Here is a 20,833-nt window from a genome sequence, read left to right on the forward strand (position 1 = left end):
AGATGGCATTCATATGGTTTCTCTCTACTGCAAGTTTCATTGTAATGTGTAAGATCAGAGCTTTCAATAAAGGATTTAACAAGTAGATGACACTCATATGATTTATCTTTAGTGCATATTGAATTTGGTTATTAACAGATGACTGGTCACTGAGGGCTCTTCACCGAGGACTTTTCCAACAAGACTCCTGAAGTAGGGTTTCTTTCCATGGTGAGTTAACATCTGCTGGATCACTCTGGATCTGTGAGTAACACCTTCTGGCAATTCACTACATATAATGCCATTCTTTTTAATATGAGAATTCTGCCTCAATGACATAATGGTAGACATGTCTTTCCTGCAGTTATGTTCTCTTCACAGTTCCTCTTATTGTCCAAGTGGGAAAGTACATCTAATTTGAAGATCTTATGTCCCACTGAGACCAGATGATTGATATTCTCCAGCATCACATCTCTGAACATCTTTCTCTGGGATGTGTCCAGCAGGGACCACTCATCCTGGGTAAAATCCAGAACTACATCTTTCAAGTTCACTAACTCCAGCAGCTTGCACTGTCAATAGCTCAGCTGACAACTGTCTTCCTTTGGGTTTTCACTCACAACCAGATAAGCACGCAGAGTGCCGAGATATCCCAGAATCATGAGTGCCTCCCCAGTGGGTCCTGTGGGGTCTAAGCCACATCCTCACTGTGGAAGCAGCACTGGGTCTGGGGAACTGATCCCAGAGATGTTTCCTAGGTGGTCTGAGTAATCATGGGTTGGAAAAGGTGGATTTGGGTGACCACTGGAGGGTACGCACCTTCCTGTTCTTCTGGCTGAATCCCTGAGACTGGGCTGAGGTTTCTCAATGCCAGTGACCCAGCTGACTGAAGTGAACTCCCCAGCACAGTAAACAGGGAAGGTGTCAGGAAGGAAGGATCAGAAGGAACAGGGGTAGAGGAGGGTATCTCCACATTTTCTTTTGTATGTATTTTAGGTTTTCTTCTAACATTCTCAGGAGATATTTGTACATCTCTAGTTCAGAGACAGAACATGTAAAAAAGGCGAAAACCAGGACGTGACAAGCCGTTCTACCAGTATCACAGATCACAACAAGGGCTAAAGGCCTTGTCTGAGAATGAGCTCCTGTGTAACCCTTGCAGGAAAGAAGAGAGGCATAAGCGACAAAATTGGCTAACTGGCAATGACAAACAGATACTTAACTAGCAATCCTATAAAAGGACAGATGGGATTCCCAAGGCAGGACTTAAGAAATATAATAAGACACCTGATTTCTTTAACCATAGTCCAGTACTATTAACAAAAGCTAGGGAAGGAATAACCTAAAAAATAATTTTAACACACCACAGGTAATGATGATAGAGAACCACGTGCAGTCAAGAAAAAGGAGTAAGGCAGAAACTGGTAAAAGAAGCATTCAGAGAGGTGGGCATAATCAGACCATGCATATAGTACCAGAGCCAAAATGCTTACCCTAAATAGTCCTGGTTTTCTCAGTAAGTGTGCATGTTTGTGGGTACATTCAAACACTCGTTTGCATGAGTGCTAGGAAAGGCAGGTTTCAAATGAGATAATCACTGTAATCAAAGTGAAGAAGGAACCGCAACAAGCTACTAGGATTCTACTCAAAAGGTTAGCCAATTTTTACAAGGAAAATCCACACACTGCATTACAAAACAGGATTTTTCTGAGAGGAAAACTGAACCCAACTTACTGTGACAATTCCCGGAGATGACTCTGATGGACTCACAGAGCTTTGGTATGCGATCCTGTTATGCACAGAACTCTGGTCATAGGAGGAAGACGTTGTTACTGGACTAGAAGAGCTCAAGGATGAGCTTGTCAGACTAGAGGAGGTAACGACAGAAGTCGTATCGGTGGAGTCCTGTACTGCACTGGTCATCGGTAAAGAGGTATTCAAAGGATCACTAAAAATGCAAGGTATTTACATATCTCAGTGAATTCCTGTCAGTTAACATAGCTTCATGAAATAGAACTACTTCATCAATAAGTAGTCATATTCTAAATTAAATAAACATGTACATAACTACAAATTTTTATTGTTATATTCTTTCATTGTATTAAAGATGCAAATGATATTCTAAACATTTTTTTCCTGCAAATTAGGCCTACCTAATATGATTGATAGGCAGGAGACATAAAGAATTCTTAAGGAATCTGAGGGTCTTAGAAAGGAACCAAAACAAATTTCAGGTTTTTGTCTCTGGAAAATGGAAAAATCAGCTAATAAAATAAAATCTAAGTGTGGGATTCTCTATTAACAAAGTAAGTCCACTGAAGGAAAATAACAAGTGTAGAAATTAGAACCCTCATCCACAGCTGGTGGAAACATAAAATGATGTAGCCACTGTGAAAAACAGTTTGGCAATTCCTCAAACAGTAAAATATAAATTTACCATATGACACAGCAAATTCTACTCCTAGGTATATACCCAAGAGAACTGAAAACATATGTTCAGACATAGACTTTTACCAGAACATTCACAGCAGCATGATTCATAACAGTCAAAGAGTAAAAACAATCCCAAATGTCCATCAGCTGGTAAACAGATAAATAAAATATGGTATACCCATTCAGTGAAATATTGTTCAGCCAAAAAAAGGGAGACATAACATTCTGGTTGATACATGCTACAACCTGGATGTACCCTAAAAAGATTATGCTAAGTCAAAGAAGCCAGGCACAAAAGACCACATAATGCATGAATCCCTTTATACAAAATGTACAGAACAGACAAATTCAAAGACAGCTGTAAAGTGATTGTTGCCAGGAGAGAGGAGTGAGGGAAATTGGAATTGAATGCTAACAGGTTTAAGTTTCTTTCTGGGTTGATGGAAAAGTTCTGGAATTAGATAGTCATGGCACAAGCCCATTACCACAGAATATAATGTGTCTGCCAGACAATTTCTTAGGCTCTGTTTTGATTTTTCTTTGTAAACAAAGGACTTATCTAGTCAAAACCAGGGAAGCAGGAAGTTGTGTACCTTAAAGATTTAGAATACAAGCTGATGGGAATCTGTTTACTATTTTTGCTGACTGGAACGGATCCAAATTCAGACAGAGAAGGTTCCGATCCAAATTCCAGGGTGCCAAACTGAACATTTAATCCTGTGACATCTGCTGAACCAGGCATTTCCACTGCAGATGCTGGGATCTGAAAGCAAAGCCATCATGTCAGGAAGAGAGGTCAGGGATTCCAAGTTCCAAGGCCTATAACAGAGCCTAACAAGCAACGGGGGTCACCAAGGAACAGGGCACGCCTACTACTACTGGCAGGCCTGAGGGACAAGAAGAGAGAGGCAGAAAGGAAGGAAAAAGTAATAGAATTTTTAAAAACGAGAGTAAAGAGAAATGAGTAAAGAAAAATTAAAAGTTAACAGGGGAATGGTCTGTGAGTAATGCCAGCAGTTGCTTCTTAAAATAAAAGGCTGGGAAGAATGTAGGCAGGTAAATGGGTGGGAGAGAACAGTGGACACTGAGCAGACTGCTCTAATTTCAGTACGTAACAATGGTGAAAACATTACATGGTCAAGGAACCATGTTCTGTGCATAACAGAACTACTATCCACCCTCCTACAGCAAAGAGCTAAATACACCAGAGTAGCAGATGCTCTTAGCTGGATGCTTGTATTGAATTAAGACTTTCCAGCTCTCAGCACATACCCATAGCTGATTCCTCATAAAGCAGTAAGCTGTGCGCTTGGACACTACCATATAAAATTTCTGGGACTTAGTAACTAACCCACTACTTGGGCCAGAGGTTAAAATAAATTCATCTGTGGGCCTGTGACTTCAGGATGGAATGCCCACCTTAGAGGCTGGAGGTATCCGCCGCTTAGGGAGCTTGATGTGTTTGGGCTGTGGTTGGTGGGCAGACACAGCCATGTTTTCAACGGTCATACTGGGAAGCTGCAAAAGTTTGTTCACAGTGGAGGTACTGTTTCCAGGTGTTGATTCTCGGAGTTTTGCCTGGGAAGGAAAGGATACCAACCCAGGGGGAGGACCAGCGGCTGCCTGGGTCTGGTGCTGTTGTCGCTGGCTCAACTGGCTTAGAACTGGGGATGGCTCGGGCTGAGATTTGAAGTCTATGAAATACGTAAAGAACAAAAAAGAAGGATAAAAGATACAATCAACTATTTAGGAGGAAAGACTTAGGAATTCTTCGTCCATCATCACTGATCATAAAGGATTATAGTCACAATCAGCTTCTCCCAACCATTTTCCACCTGAATCCCATAAGCATTTTATAGGTGTGTGATAACTGGTACAGCACAAAATGGAAAAAAAGCTTGAATGTATTTATACCTAATTTTCTTTACAAAGAGATACATCTTATGCTAAAGCACAAAGGGTGGGGTGTAAAGACAGCATCAAGGAGTCACACACACATGGCCTTCAACTAACAGTTAATTATAGTTTTCTGTGTCACAGATTTTGTAATTAATTTTTGAAAATTATTAAATTTTTGACTAATACACATGATGGAAAAAATTCAAAAGGTACAGGAATGTGTGATAAATACATATCTTCCTTCTACCACTGTCCCCCAGATTCATACCAACACCACAGATGCAAACACTGTACCCAGTTTCTTGAGTGTCCTGAGAAATACATTACTCCATACAGCAAGCTGAAAAACAGACCAGACTTCAATTAGAGATACGAATGAAGCTGATCTGGTTAGGAATAAAACAAATCAGACTAAAGGGTAAAGGACGATATTGGCCATGTAACTTCAACTTCTGTGTGAGATCAAAGGAAGAGATGTTTATTTGTTGCAAAATTTTTATTTTCTGTTGCACACTGTCCAATTTAACTTGTATGATCATTTTATTCGAACACTATAATTACAAAGAACCTTGAATAGGGAGTGAGATCTTGTTGGTTTGTTCGGGTTAGTGTGATGCCCTGATGCATCCCAGAGAAATGGGCAGAGAATAAAAAAGTATTTGCAAAGTCCTCTGGAGGGACTGGGGAAAAATGTGGAAGTATTAAACTTCTATACCTGGGGAACTCCTGATATTCTCACAAGCATTGGTAACTACCAATTTAATAGGTCAAGCCCTCAATCTTGGGGCTTGTCTTTAAGAAACTTACTCCTACAAAGGAAAAGCTAAGCCTATTTATAATTGTGCCTAAGAGTCACCCCCAGAGCACCTCTTTTGTTGCTCAGATATGGCCTCTCTCTCTAACCCAACTCTGCAGGTAAACTCACTGCCCTCCCCCTATGAGGGACATGACTCCCAGGGGTATAAATCTCCCTGGCAACAGGGACATGACTCCTGGGGATGAGACTGATCCTAGCATTGTGAAATTGAGAAAGACTTCCTGACCGAAAGGGGGAAGAAAATTGAACCAAAATAGTTTCAGTGACTGAGAGATTTCAAATAGAGTCAAGATGTCATTCTGGAGGTTATTCTTATGCATTCTATAGATATCCCTGTTTAGTTTTTAGGGTATTAGAATAGCTAGAAGGAAATAACTGAAACTGTTTGAACTTAATCCAGTAGCCTTGATTCCTGATGATGATTGTATAACTGTATTGCTTTAATGGTGTTACTGTATTAGTTGTGAAAACCTTGCATCTGACACTCCCTTTAACCAGTATATGGACAGATGAGTAAGAAAATAAAGACAAAAAAAAAATGAATAAATAATAGGGGAGTGATAGGGTATGGGATGTTTTGGGTGTTCTTTTATATTTTTATTCTTATTTTAATTTTTTTGAAGTAATGAAAATGTTCAAAAATTGTTGTGAACGCACAAGTATATGATACTGTGAACCGTTTACGCTTTAGATGATTAGCTGTTATGTGAATAAATATCGATAAAATTGCATTAAAAAAGAAAGAAAAAATGTATTTAGTTGAACACAATCTTATTTGTGTATATATATGCATAAGATTGTTAATACATACCAACTATCTTGAGTTTCTGAAAATTACTTGGTTTAGGAAAAAGATTTTTTGTTTGTTTGGGAAATGAACTTGATTCCTAATTAAGCTATTTTTAGGTACTTTCCAGTTATTAGATATCTTATATATAATATATATAATAGTTTCAAAATAGTTTCACTGCCCTAAAAATGCTCTGTCCTATCTACTCATCTGTCCTCCCACCCCCTCGAATCTCTGGCAATCACTGATTTTTTTAACTCTTTTATTTTACCCTTTCCAGAATGTCATAAAGTTGGAATCATACAGTATGTAGCTTTTTCGGACTGGCTTCTTTCACTTACCAATATGCATTTAATGTTCCTCCATGTCTTTCTGTAGCTTGATAACTTTTTTTTTCCAGAAAAGTTGTGGGTTTACAGAACCATCATACATAGAACACGGGATTCCCGCACACCGCCCCACCACCAACACCTTGCACTGCCGTGGAATGTCTGCCAGTGCCTTTGTCTGGGATGGATTCAAACAACAGCTGTCCTCAGGGCCGGGACCCAGTGATTCGAATTCTCAATCAAAAGCTGTGATCAGTCATTGGCTGTGCACATCTCTGTTCTTGGGGAAGAGGAATTTGATGTCCCTTTCTGTCAGCGGCTGCTAACCAGGGGCTAGACCCCTTGGTGTCCTGCTGTGAGAGTGGAGGATAGGCGCCAGTAGGCACAGACAGGAAAGAACAATTTACAGTTCTTTACTGTAATTCATCAGCCTCTTCCTTCTGCTCTTCCCTGAGTGTTGTTCTGGCCTCCAGAGTTTCAAAATAGTTGTTTCAGACAGTTCCTGCCTGTTTAATAGTTGTTTTTGTGGAAGAACTGAGCCCTACTCTGCTGTCTTCCCCATCAACTATTTCTTTAACCCTCAACTCTTTTTGTATGGATGCACTACATTTTGTTTATCTATTCACCTCTTGAAGGACATCTTGAATTTTCCCATTTTTTTGGCAATTATGAACAAAGCTGCTATAACATTAGTGTGCAGGTTTCTGTGCTGACACAAGTTTTCAAATCATTTCGGTAACTACGTAGGAACATGATCTCGGCATCGTATGGTAAACCTGGGTTTAACTTTGTAAGAAACTTCCAGACTGTTACATCTTGCATTCCCACCAGTAATGAATGAATCTTCCTGCTGCTCCACATCTTTGCCAGAATTTGACATTGTCAATGTTTTAGATTTTAACCATTGTAATAGGTGTGTAGTGGTATATCATTGTTGTCTTATTTTGCAATTTCTTTATGACACATAATGTTCAGCATCTTTTCACAGACATATTTATCATCTGTATATCTTCTTTGGTGAGGTGTCTGTTCAGATCTTTGGACCATTTTGTAACTGAGTTGTTTTCTCATTGTTGAGTTTTTTTTGTTTTTAAGTTTTTTAGACATTTTGGATACAAGTCTTTTATCAGATATGTGCTTTGGAAGTATTTTATCCCAGTCTGTGGCTTGTTTTTTCATAAGTTTTTAATTTCAATGAAGTCCAACATATCAATTTTTTCTTTCATGGATCATTGCTAAACCTAAGGTCTAGATTTTCTCCTGAGTTGTCTTCTAGAAGTATTAATACAGTTTTGCTTTTTACATTTAGTTCTATGATCCATTTTGGGTTAATTTTTGTTTAAAGTCAGTATGTAGAGTCAATGTCTATTTTTAGTTACTCCTTGTTATAATAAGGAAAGTAGTCCTTTGTCATTGACGTAATTTTCCATTTTTTTTTCATAGTTTGTCTTTCAAGTTGCTTTCTATTATACTTAGAAAGGTCTACCTCACACAGATTCTACTATGGTCTAGATTTGGAATTTATGTTTATGTTTAAATATTTATGTTTATGTTTAAATATTTGTACCATTTGACAATTATGTGTAGCATGGGAATTAGGGATCCAACTTCATTTTCCACATAGATAGCCAATTGCAATCACCATTTACTGAATAACACCATCTTTTCACCACTGAAAACTCTTATATTCATATATGTTAGCACTCCCTTCCTGAAAAGGCTTGTCAGTAAATATTTTAAGCTTTGAAGGCTGTCAGCAATTATTCAACTCTTTCTTTCTAGCATGAAAGTAGCCATAGACAATATATAAATGAATGGTGTGGCTATGTTTCAATAAAGCTTTGTTTCTAAAAACAGGTGGCAAATCTGTTCAAAGGGCTGTGGCTTGCAAACTCTTGATCCAGGATATTTCCATGGGAGGTGCATCTATTTGTGGACTTGATATTAGAGGCATGTACCAAAGACAGGCTTTATAAGGAGTATGGGAACAGAATGCTCATCTAAAAACTTCTATCATTCATTAATCAATGGCAGAAAAAAAACTAACATAGCAGACCAGATTTCTATCTTTAGAAAGGCCTGCCTGTAAATTTGGGCCTTTTGTTCCCTATTTTAGAAGGGCTTCCATCACCCAACTGACAAGAGTGGCTCACTGTGCCTAGAATGTTGGTACAAACAATATGGTTTACGGTGAATAACTATTTTCCTTATGGCAGTCTGGAATTTTGGTACATGCTAGGCAGCATGTACCTTCATGATCAGTCCCCAATAAAAGCCTTGGGTACTAAGTCTTTAAATGAGTTTCCTTGGTAGACAACACTTCAAAACCTGGAGTGGTCTTTAGTATTTCCCAAGAAAGCCATTCTATTGAGCAGAGAAACTCACTTTCCTGTCCTCTGCTCTCAGTATGCCCTATACATAAACTAGTCCAGACAGCCATCCCTAGTATTCCTAACACAGTGTGGGATGTGAGTGTTGGTGGGAAATAATGGTTGACTGTCACAATTTTTATGGAGTATAGTTTAGAAAACCTCCAACTTACACAAGGTGTCTTTACAATATAAAGTACAAAAAGTAAAGCTTGACCAATCATGGTGGATATGTGCAAATGTAAACAATGAGAGAGCAATGCAGAGGGCATGGGTTTAAAAAGCTGTCCATACCCACCTCCTGCCACCCTATTCTAATAGAGCTCACAAAATTCTGTCTATGCATTTAGTCAAAGTGCTATTTGCTTGTATCTGCATGCTTCTATCATGCTTTTGCACATCTCAAGGTATGCATGTATGTATGAATGAATGAATAAATGAAGAAAGAGTGAGAGTAAGAGAGTGAGAGAAAGAGAGAGAGAGAGAGAGAGCACTCTGCTAGTATTTAGCATGTCCTTGATAAAGGCAAACCAACACAGGAAGTGTATACTTACCAAACTGACTGAGGACTGAGGGCTGGGATGCTGGGGGCTTGAGGTCCCAAGAAGAAGAGGTTGTGAGAGGACTTGTATTATTGTGCTGTGAACTCTGGGTGGTGGTAAACTGACTCACACTTGGAGTTTTCAACTGGTCCAATATCTGGGAACTGTTAATGTTTGCCATTTTTGAAGGTGCTAGCTCTCCAAATCCTGAACCAAGGACAGATGACTAAAGGGAAAGAAAAGCATAAACTCAGCAATAGAGAATTTTTCTCCCAGGCTTTAAAACGTGCCAAGTATTTTCACAAGTATTTCCAAAACTATAACCTAGAATATCTCTATTATGAAGACTCACCTGAGAAAATACTATATAAAAATGATACTATGCATAAGAACTGACTGAATACATTCAACAATCTCTCCTAATTCTGACACAAGAGGTTAAAGGGAAGAGAAATATTTGACCATGGGTTTGAAGAAATTGATTTAAAAAGAAAAAAAGTAAACTTACAAACCCACAATCAAAATACCACTTTAAAAAAATAAATAAATGAGGCATACCATGAATTAAACAACAAAGACATTCTTGACAAACAAAAACAATAAATATTCAAAGCCATGTAGTATTCCAGTTGTTATAATGAAATCCAAAACTCTCAAGTATGGACAAAATTGTAAGTTTCTGGGCAGTTATGGCACATCAATTACTGAATCTACTCTTGTTCGAGCAGTTGTCCTAACCTTACTCAGCACTGCTCTGGATCCTTTGCTTGTGCTTCCTACTGCCTCTCAGGTTGCTATCAATCCAGCTAAGGTCCACCTGTTCAAGCACAGCTTCCTGGATCATGCTATCTTCTTATTTCCTACATAATGCCTATACTGCATCAGCTACATTTTACCAAATCCACTTTCTATGTGCTTTACAACACAATGAAATCACTGAGTCAATGACTACAGACTTGCCTCAGGTAACATTTAGCATAAGGCGTCTCAAACCCAACTACTGATCAGAATCAACGTGGGGACTTTAAAAATGTGTGTACATGCGTGTACAAATGTCCAAATCTCAAAAATTATAACTTACTTGGTCTTGTGTAGACCCTGGCATTATTTTATTACTACCACTACTATTATTATTACTATTACTGTTTGTTAAAGCCTCCCTATTGATTATAAAGTACTGAACAGTTGAAAATAACTACTCAAGTACAACACTAAACAATTCTTACTCTACCTTCTCAAGGTGTTGGTCAAGAGGTAAAGCAACAAACCTGAAGGTCACTTTAAAATCTCATGTTCCTGACTCCTAAGAATGAACCTGGCCCTGGCAGCAAGGGATAAAAAATCCCTACTTGACCAAAAGGGGGAAAAAGGAAACTAACAAACTGAGGTTAGAGTGGTTGAGAGATCCCAAATAGAGTCAAGAGAGCTTTCTTATGCAAGCTCCAGCTCGACATCCCAAATGGCTACAGTATGCCATGCCCTTACCAACAGGAGTTCCAAAATACCTAGGTCCCTATCTGAGATTCTATAAAAGATTCAACCACTAAGTTTTACCTCTTAGAAACTTAAATCCACCAGAGTGTTCCTATGCCAGAGAAGTCCCAAAACCCAGAGGCAATAGCCTCTTTAAGAACAACAATCAGATGCAGCCCTCTTCCCCATACTGTCGACACCCCCTTTCCAATATAAACAAGTTAGGGTGCTCACTGCTTAGACAACCCTGAAGATAGAAAAAGAGATTAAATGAGAGGAAGGGGTAGCAACAAACAAGAAAAGATTTAACAAAGGTCTATGAATACTGAAACTTTATATACATATATATATTTAGATGCTGGGGTAATGAAGTAGCTGGAAGGAGGTAAATGACATGGTGGAAACTATAACCTATAACATTCTTTGAAATCTGCTTTATAGCTACTCATTCAATAATGCTTTGAAAGTCTTCACCTTTCTGTATATACCCTATTTTGCATAATAAGGAAAGAACTGAAACTGGAGCTGTAACCCATAACAATTTTTGAAATTATCTATATAACTGCTTGTTGAGCTGTACATAGGAAGTTAACAGCTTTCTGCATGTAAGTTGCACTTTATAACAATGGAAATAGCTGAAGCTGTGGAACTATGATCCATGACATTCTCTGAAATTTGCTAACTACTTATTAAATTGTACTTTCAAAGTTATCACTGTTATGTATATATGTTAAAGTTCACAATTAAAAAATGCATTTAAGGAAAGAAAAAAAAAACAAACCTCATGTTCCACCTATGATTTCAGTAGCCTGGATGAAATTCCAGAAAGTCAGCAAGGACATTACTTCATTATACCAGCAGAGGAGAAAAGACATAGATGGTTCAATGAAAACTCAGGGGTTTTAGTTGGCTTTCTAAAACAAAGATGGCTCCATGCCTTGGCCTGTCCCAAAACAAGCACTGACACCACCTCATGCACAATCACCAATGACAATAAATGCCAAGTTCCCAAGCTAGCAACATCAAGTGATTATGCAGAGTAGAAGAAACATAGCAATGAAAAGTTTCCATATTCAATTTTCCATTTTATTAAGGTACAACTAATGATTTGAGTAGGTAAGGGAGAAAGATTATATCATAGACATTAACAATTCTGTTTCTGAACAGGTTCAAGGAAGCATAACAAGAACGAAAATAATTATCACTAGTGAATGCTGTAAGCCTGTGCTCACAGTTCTTTAAACCACCCACCACCAGCTCTTTACTTCCTATACTTGGGCAGGAAAATTCAGTATACAGTCCTGCAGCTACATTCTTTTACATGCTATGCTCTAAGGTTCTACTACTGTCCATCTGTCCTCACATCCTTCACTAACATCTCCTGAAGTTCTTTCTGATGGGAGTTTAACTCTCGTGGGAAGTCAGAGTTGTGCAGGCAGCAATGGATGATATAATTTCAAAACACATCTAAACTACAAAGGCCTTGACTTCATAGTTTGGCCTTTTAGGAAATAGTATCCTTATTTTACAGAATAACAAAGAAATAAAATGCAAAAAAAATATAAGCACCTAGGCAGACTTGGAATGAAGTCTTTTTGCATGTTTTCAAGCAAGCCAATACATACATGACAATTTTAACATCTTAAGTCTAGAGAAAGGCCCTGAAACCAAATCCAATCTGAGTGATCATGACTGCAAAGAATTCAACTAATCATAAAGAACTATTTGTATCTTTGTCCAGGAAACTCAGAATAGTTTAATTCCACATGAAATCATCAGCTATGTGCTTGGAAATTACAGCATCATTGTTTTCTGGACTGAGATCTACTGTAGGAATTGTGATACATAGAAAATAATTTTAAGGCATGTGTTATGCTCGAGAATACATTTGCTCATGGTTCCATTCCGTAAAATCCCACATAGAAACAAAAGTGAGTTACCAGACTCTGAGGAGAGTAGGAGTTGACAGCAGTGGAATTGCCAGTTCCTGGTGTCATCTGAATGTTGTGTTGAGAATTTGTGAAGACTAGGGCTTGGCCAAAGCCCTGCTGTTGGGAAGATTCAAAGGAGTTGACTTCCGAGACTTGACTGGGAAGAGCAGGCTTCTGGAGCAAGGCTACCAGATCAATGCTAAACAGATAAAATGCAAATGAGGTACCAATCAAAAGGAAATCTTACCAACAATGAGTCTAAGGAATGAATCAACATAAAGTATATTCATGCTTAAAATGATCTAAGTGAGGAGAACCTTAGGAAGCTGCAGTTTGAGGGAACCAAAAAGAGGACAGCAGTCACCAAAAATAGCATACAAAGCCACAAAGACCAAAGCAGGACTTTTGCAGAGAAGGGAAATGAAGAAGTGTACTGAGAAATTTCCACAGAAATGACACAGTGATAATTGATTTGAAAACTGGAGCAATTAAATAAACTTAAATAAGTTCAGTTGATTTCTTTTAGCACATTTTACCCCATTTACTATTTGAAACCAGTCTTTTCTAAACTTTTCAAAAAGAGTGAATGCAGATTCTTGGGGATCAGGGCTAAAGCTATGGCCAGCCACTTTAGACAATTTCATATTTATCTTAAATATTTATACAAGTTTTGCATTCTACTCTACAATGTTTAAGTTTATATAAATCTCATATAATCTTCTCTCCTAAAAATTAAGGAAAAATTGCACAATAATTGAACAAATACTAGGTTAACTAGAACTATTTTGATGCCTCCCAAAAGGCAACTATTCCAATTTGAGAAGCATGGTCTATTACCTCAAAGCATTAGGAAGAAATGATCTTCCAGATTAATACCATCTGACATGTGAGTGAGCTGCTAACATACTGTTCTATTTCTGCTCCAACCTATCTAGCACAGCAGGGACTGCAAGATGCACTGGTTTACCTAACATGGGAATTCACTGTATTAATAAACGCTTTCAAAGGCCAGTTCGTATCAGTTCTCCTATCTGAACTCTCTCCGTGCCAAGGAGACAGCTAGATTCTGGGAGGTCAAATATTTCAATACCCACTCCTGATACAGATGAAAAGTTCCTACCCCTGGGTTCCTCTCTTTATGCTCTTATCACTTTCACTTTCCAACAGCCAGACTGAAGGCCCAGACTAGTATTTTGGACTCAAAGATAATGTTCTAGCTTATGATATCCTAACACCAGGTACAAATCCAGGGTAGTTTTATTACATATGCCCCATCACAAAAGTTGTTTTACTACAAAAGAACAGCTAGTTCATTTCATGGAAAATAGTACAGCGCAGTCTTCTGAAAAATAAAAGGGAACAATGAACCACCAACAAAAAGTCTGGTTTCTATCTTAAAAAAGAAAGAAAAGAATATTATCCTATCAAATTCATGTGAGAAAATACACACATTTAAAAAGAAAATATGAGCAATCCACAAAACAATATATTCCAAGAGAAACTTTGTAATATTTAATTTCCTTATAATGAAGTCTTATCTTCAAATCATTTAGCATGAATGCTTTAGGTTCACAACTGCCTTCATTTCAAAGGTGATCAAGGCTTTAATCATTCCTGACCACTGCATTTCATTTAAAAACATAATCAAAAGTTTTTAGAGCTATTGTGAATGTTAGGATGTAAACAAATGCTCTTCAATAATTCATTTCCATACACATTCAAAAATGTTACTATTCCCCCAAAAGCTCTTTCATTTCCTGCAATCCACAAACCGAGTAGATTAAAACTAGTGGGGCCCCTATAACAATGAGGTCTGACTAGCCTAAGATCTAAATCAACGGTGTTACATAAAGAAATAAAAGGGTATTTTGTATAAGTTCACTTGGGGGGAAAAATCAATCCATTTACAAAATTGAAAAGAGCAAGCATGAAACAAATTAAACACAATCTCTGTCACAAATGTTAACAAATTACAAACATAACAGCTATTTTTAATTCTTCAGTGAATATAACCAATTTGGAATTGACTGAAGTTCTGTCAGCTGACTGGGTAAGTAAAATAAACTCTTGGATGGAAAAGGGGAAAAAGAAAAGGAGATCTAAGAAAAGGAAAATCTAGAAAGAGATGCAAGGACCAGAAAGACTTTTCCTGAGGCAAAAACTCAATTATGGTTTGACTAACAAGCAAAAGTGGCAAAAAGATTACCTTTGCCCAGGCATGACATGATTCTCTGCTGGAACAGATGAGGCAGTAAAAACCTTTGTTTCTGAAAGCTGTATGGAAAGGGCAAAAAATTATTTCAATCTTACTCTTTACCATCTAAACCAAAAATATATAGAATTACTGGCAATTTTTAGTCACCAGTACACTCTTATTGTAGCTCACTCAAACGCTAGTCTGAAGGGAAGGAAATACACAAAACTACAAGTAATTTTCTTGTGATGGTAATTTTAAATTGGTAAGTATACAATAAGGGCATCAGGAAAAGGATGAGAATGATGGGAGACAACAGTGAAATAAAGAGTCAAACCAGGGTTGAAGTTTCAATCCTTCTACTTTGCATTTGCCAGTAAACAAAATGAGAATACCAGTAAAACAACCACCAATGTTCCCATAAATGCCAAAAGTGAGTCAGGAATTTTGAAAAGGCAAATTAACATACTATTTTCTCTAAAGAAAGCTGGCTTTGGTATTTTATGACTAACAATTTACATTTCATGTTTAATGAGTCATGGGTTTCTTTGATTTTTAAAAAAATAATTTTATTGAGGTATAACAGACATAATAAATTGCAAATATTTAAACTGAATAAGTGAATGAGTTTTGGAATATGCATAACACAGTGAGTGAAATTATCAACACAATCAAGACAATGTATCCAATCACCCCAAGTTACCTTCTGTCCCTGTGCAAATCTTCCCTCCCACTACTCAGCCAGTTCCCCAAGAAACCACTGATGAGCTTTCTGTCAATAGAGATTAGGTTGTGGTCTCCAAAATTCTAAATGGAATCATAAAACATGTACACTTCTTTTTTGTCTGGCATTTTTCACTCAGCATAATTATCTTCATATTCATGTGTGTCATTTTAACTAACAATAAATTTTTTTGAAACTTTAACATTAATGAAAGATAGCTCTTTTTTCATTTTCAAAGTGAGGCAAGGGCTTTTAAAGGCTCAGAAATGCGATAATGTGAGAAACTACTGAAAATGCTATTCAAAAGTTGCTATTATACTTAGCAGCCTTAACTGTGTCAGGACTTTGAAACACTGTACAAAATCAGACTTCCAGAAACAGTAATATTCAACCAGGGACACAGCAAACAGTAGTTTTCCTTTTTCTTTAAAAACAAGAAGTCCTAAACTAACTTGACTGAACAAGAAGTGCCTATATTGCAACTTGTTTCAAGGTAGTATTTTTAAAAAGTCCCAAGAAATCCATTTTTGCCTTAAAGAAAATTCCCAATTAAATAGAGTAAAGGCAAAAAATATTCAGGGAGCAACTGTATGAAAAGCAATGAAAGCCTTATAAATATTAAATTCAAGGTAAATGAGAACCACTTTAATCACATGTAACCCTGACAGGAAACAGAAAAGTGGAACGTTTTCTTCTTTCTTTTTTATTTCTATTTTCTTCTTCCTTTTTTTTCCTATTTCTTTTTCTTCTTTATTTCTTTTCTTTTCTTTTTCTTTTTTTTTTTTTTTTTAAGGGATGGGGCAGTTAGTAGTTATTCTTCTCAGGTCTTAGAAGGAATTTAGGATTATATTTTAGATTATTCCCCTGCCAATCAGCATTATTTTGTACCTTCTCAGAAAAAAACTAATTTTTTTGATAATTCCACAGAAGAGGAGATGCCCAATGTAAATTACAATGTGAAACACTATGTCCTATCCAGAAAAATATTTATGTCTGAATGTGTCCATGTGTGCTAATTTTTGGCAGACTTTCATCATAATACATGGACATGGAAAAACCCTGTGAATTAGACAGAAGAGCTATTATGATTTTCATTATAAAGAGGAAAAACAGGAAGCTCAGAAAAGAAAGATGCCTTGTGCAAGGTCAACAGGTCAACAGAGCTAGAATTTGAATATAGGCCTTCTGCCTTCTGATCCCCCGCTACTGCTGCTGACAGTGACAGGCGAAGGAACCTTTTATCTCCAAACTCTTAGCAAACATTCTAGTACTATGGCTCTGTTTGAAATAAGGTTAAGGTATCTATCCCTCTGCTGGTTTAAATAACCACTTATCTAGTCCAGACTTCTCATATAACAGGTAACAGGTGTGACATAATACCTCAAGGAACTTATTAGTATGTGGCAGCATGAAAATATACTCGAAATCTAACATCTCAACCAAATAAGTGTATCTTTTCTCACTCCTCCTCACACCTTTTCTCACTCCTTCTCACACCCTACCCAGCTCACTCCCTAATAAATCAGATAAAATGCTGCTAAAAAAAAGGGAAAAAAAAGCATGTGTATCAAGTATTCCTAAAAACTTTTGAGTTAATTCAGTTAAAATTACTTAATTTATGCAAGGTAAAAATGATTTTATGCTTCTGTGTTAAAACACCATTTGGAAGCTTAGTACTGCATGAGGAATTACAGAATTCCTTTTTCACAAATAAAGAAACCAAGACCTAAGGAACAGTGCACTGTGCTAGAGGTCATTAAACAAGGCAGGAGGAAATCATACTTTCCCATCCCAAGCAACTCCTGTCAGCATAAATAGAAACATACATGGAAGAGAGGGAAAGAGGTAATAATTCTCAAAGTCTGGTTCACTTTATATGATTTTAAAGATCAAGACTTCTAACCCCTTTATTCTTTCCCTCCCAGTATATGCTCAAACTTTCTATCATGCACATACTTCTGTTTTGGACCTTGAGAATTAAATCAAAAAATAGTATAAAATGTAGAAACTGGCTAGTTCAGTTACTTTCTCCTTTTTCATTATTTAAGTAGAGTATTTTTTTCAAACAACATCTTATTCTGAACCCTGAACTTACAGATTGACACTATACACAATCTAGTGTCACACACTCAAAAATGTCTGTGGAATGAATGATGTGAAAGAATAGCTTATTTACTTGAATGAATGAATGAATGAATGAATGCAAAAAGAACCGTTCCTTTAGATGAAGGGGGGAGGGGTTGGGCCTGGAACTTGAAGGACCTGTTCAGGTTAACTGCAGCTGTGATCCCAATGATGGACTCTCTCCTTTTAAATAAAAAGTTCTGAAGAGTAACAGTGCATAGGCCAAAGCCACAGGGTCATTTGACTATCAGGTCAAGCATAACAAAGATAAGTTAATGACTTTAGTTGTACTTCGAAAAAGTCATCTTTTTTTTTCCTAAGCAGACACTTTAAATCCAAGTTCCTTAAAAGTCTCAAAACACCAGATTCCTCCTGGGGAGCATCTGTTAATAAATGCATGGATAAATGCAGGATAAATAAATGCTAAAAAGGCATGGATAAATGCATGGATAAAATGTAGGATAAATATAGGGAAAAAAGCCAAGAGCAGCCATAACATGTCTTAGGCTTTCTTCAAAGCACACATGCCCCATCTGACACTAAAAGAAATATGGGTCTGATGCCAAACACTTACATCTTCAATCCAGTCTTCTGTTGTCCACTCTTCCACAGAGTTCTTCCAGGTCCCTGTTGGGAAGTGAAAACAATAAGTCTTATTCCAAATGATTCTCCACTGTGTACTGTATAAGAAAAAGAAATATCATATACTTCATTAGCAATTTAGTTTATAATCCATGAAATATAAGGCTCTTAATCTATTCTTAATAAAATCAGTCATATTTAATTGCAACTTGGCTAGAGGCTACCCACATAAACTCAAAGTCATGTCTCAAAAATCAAGGCAAGAACACCTAAATAAATGGAAGGATATTCTACATTTATGGATTAGAAGACTAAATATTGTTAAGATATCAATTCTACCCAAATTGATTTATGGAGTCAACACTATCCCAACCAAAATTCCAATAGCCAACTTTGTAGAAATGGAAAAGCCAATTATCAAATTTATTTGGAAGGCTAAAGAGCCCCAAATAGCCAAAAACATCTTGAAAATGAAGAACAAAATTGGAGAACTCACAATTCATGACTTTAAAGCATATTACAAAGCTAGTGGTAAAAACATCGTGCTTCTGAACAAGGATAGAGATACTGACCAACGGAATTGAATTGAGAGTTCAAAAACAGATCCTCACACCTATGACCAACTGATTTTTGACAAGGCTTCCAAGTCCACATAATTGGGAAAGAACAGTCTCTTCAACAAATGGTGCTGGGAGAACTGGATATCCAAATGCAAAGAATGAAAGAGGACCCCTATCTGATACCATATAGAGAAATTAACACAAAATGGACCAAAGACTTTAATATAAGACCTAGGACCAGAAAACGCCTAGAAGAAAATGTAGGGAAGCATTTTCAGGATCTTGAGATGGACAATGGTTTCTTTGACTTTATACCCAAAGTACAAGCAACAAAAGAAAAAATAGATAAATGGGACCTCCTCAAAATTAAAAACTTCAAAGGACTTTGTCACAAAAGTGAAGAGACTGCCTAGTTAACGGGAGAAAATATTTGGAAACCACATACCCGATAAAGGTTTAGTATCCAGAGTGTATAATGAAATCCTGCAACCCAAAATTGAAAAGACAACCCAATTTAAAAACAGGCAAAAGACTCAAATAGATATTTCTCCAAAGAGGATGTACAAATGGCTAAAAAACACATGAAAAGATGCCCAACATCACTAGCTATTAGGGTAATGCAAATCAAAACCACAAGATATCATTTCACACCCACTGGAATGGCTATGATTAAACAAACAAAAGTTACAAGTGTTGGGGAGGACATGGAGAAATAGGAACACACATTCATTGCCTGTGGGATTGTAAAATGGTACAGTCACTGTGAAGACAGTGTGGCAGTTCCTCAGGAAGCTAAGTATAGAATTACCATATGACTTGGCAATCCCACTACTAGGTATATACCCAGAAAAACTGAAAGCAGAGACTTGAAAAGCTATTTGCATGCTGATGTTCATAGCAGCATTATTCACAACTGTCAGAAGATAGGAGCAACCCAAGTGTCAATCAACTGATGAATGAATAAAAAGGTAGTATATACACGTGATTATTATTCAGCTGTAAAAAGGAATGAAGCCCTGATGCATACGACAACATGGTGAACCCAGAGGATATTATGCTGAGTGAAATAAGGCAGACATAAAAGAACAAATATTGTATGATCTCACTGATGTGAACTAATTATAATAAGCAAATTCACTGCATTAGAATCTAAAATACAAGTTACCAGGGGATAGACTGGGGTAGAGAATGGGGAGGGACACTTAATTTGTACAGAATTTCTATTTAGGTTCATTATAATAGTTTGGAAATGGATGGTGGTGATGATAGCACATTACTGTGAGTCTAACAGCACTGAACTATATATGTGAATGTGGTTGAAAGGGGAAGTTTTGGGTCATGTATGTTACTAAAACGAAAGTTAGAAGATAAAACATAGGACTGTATAACACAGTGAACCCTGTGGTGGACCATGAACTGAGGTTAACAGTACAAGTATGAGAATGTTCTCTCATGAATTATAGCATATGTATGACACTATTACAAGGCTTTAATAATAATAGGGTGCCATACAGGGAAAAATATACCTAATGTAAACTAGACCGTAGTTAACAGTACTATTTCAATATTTTTTCGTCAATTGTAACAAAGATATCACACTAATAAAAAGTGTCAACAATTAAAAAAAAAAATAAGCAAAATTCTGTTAATGCAATTCACTCTACAGATCATATCAAAGCAATTCTTCCCTGAGTAAGAAAACGTGGACACAGCACAAATATACAAATTTAACAATAGGATAATTCCTAATGATACATATGATTTAAAACAGAACAAAATTCTATATAATTCAAAACCAAACTAAATTCAATTTAAGACAGGTTTGCCTTTGATCCTATTTCAGGAGGATCACTGAATTATCAAACTTACATAAACCACCTTTTTTTAAAGATACTAGCTCCACTGTATGGTTTCCTAATAGGTGTCCAGCAAAGCTGAACATTAGTCCTGCTGTATAACCAACCTGGTGCTTAGAGTAGTTCTTACAAAATAATTACCCCTAAAATGTTTAGGCACTTAAAAAAATAAGCATTGTTGTTCAAATACCCTGATTTAGTACCGAGAGATTGTTTAAGTACAGGCCCATT

General features: G+C 36.9%; 1 protein-coding gene and 1 non-coding gene across 14 annotated transcripts in view; both read right to left on the reverse strand.

Moving 5' to 3' along the window:
• UBAP2 (ubiquitin associated protein 2) overlaps positions 1-20,833 on the reverse strand; it is a 170,989-nt gene that overhangs the window by 21,616 nt on the left and 128,540 nt on the right. For 11 of the 13 annotated variants that reach the window (XM_037797090.1, XM_037797092.1, XM_037797091.1 and 8 more), the window contains 7 exons: positions 18,179-18,231; positions 14,769-14,836; positions 12,572-12,761; positions 9,171-9,384; positions 3,832-4,106; positions 3,006-3,175; positions 1,714-1,927 (listed from right to left, as the gene is read on the reverse strand). In XM_037797090.1, the coding sequence (XP_037653018.1) occupies positions 1,714-1,927; positions 3,006-3,175; positions 3,832-4,106; positions 9,171-9,384; positions 12,572-12,761; positions 14,769-14,836; positions 18,179-18,231 (1,184 nt within the window). The remainder of the gene's footprint in view (positions 1-1,713; positions 1,928-3,005; positions 3,176-3,831; positions 4,107-9,170; positions 9,385-12,571; positions 12,762-14,768; positions 14,837-18,178; positions 18,232-20,833) is intronic. The other 2 variants (XM_037797099.1, XM_037797098.1) reach the window with 1 other exon arrangement.
• Positions 12,367-12,449, reverse strand: LOC119505807. Its single transcript, XR_005210845.1, has one exon. It is a non-coding gene; the product is annotated as a small nucleolar RNA SNORD121A (small nucleolar RNA).

The sequence above is a fragment of the Choloepus didactylus genome, chromosome 10 (genome assembly GCF_015220235.1).
Source record: "Choloepus didactylus isolate mChoDid1 chromosome 10, mChoDid1.pri, whole genome shotgun sequence".
Classification (NCBI taxonomy): domain Eukaryota; kingdom Metazoa; phylum Chordata; class Mammalia; order Pilosa; family Megalonychidae; genus Choloepus; species Choloepus didactylus.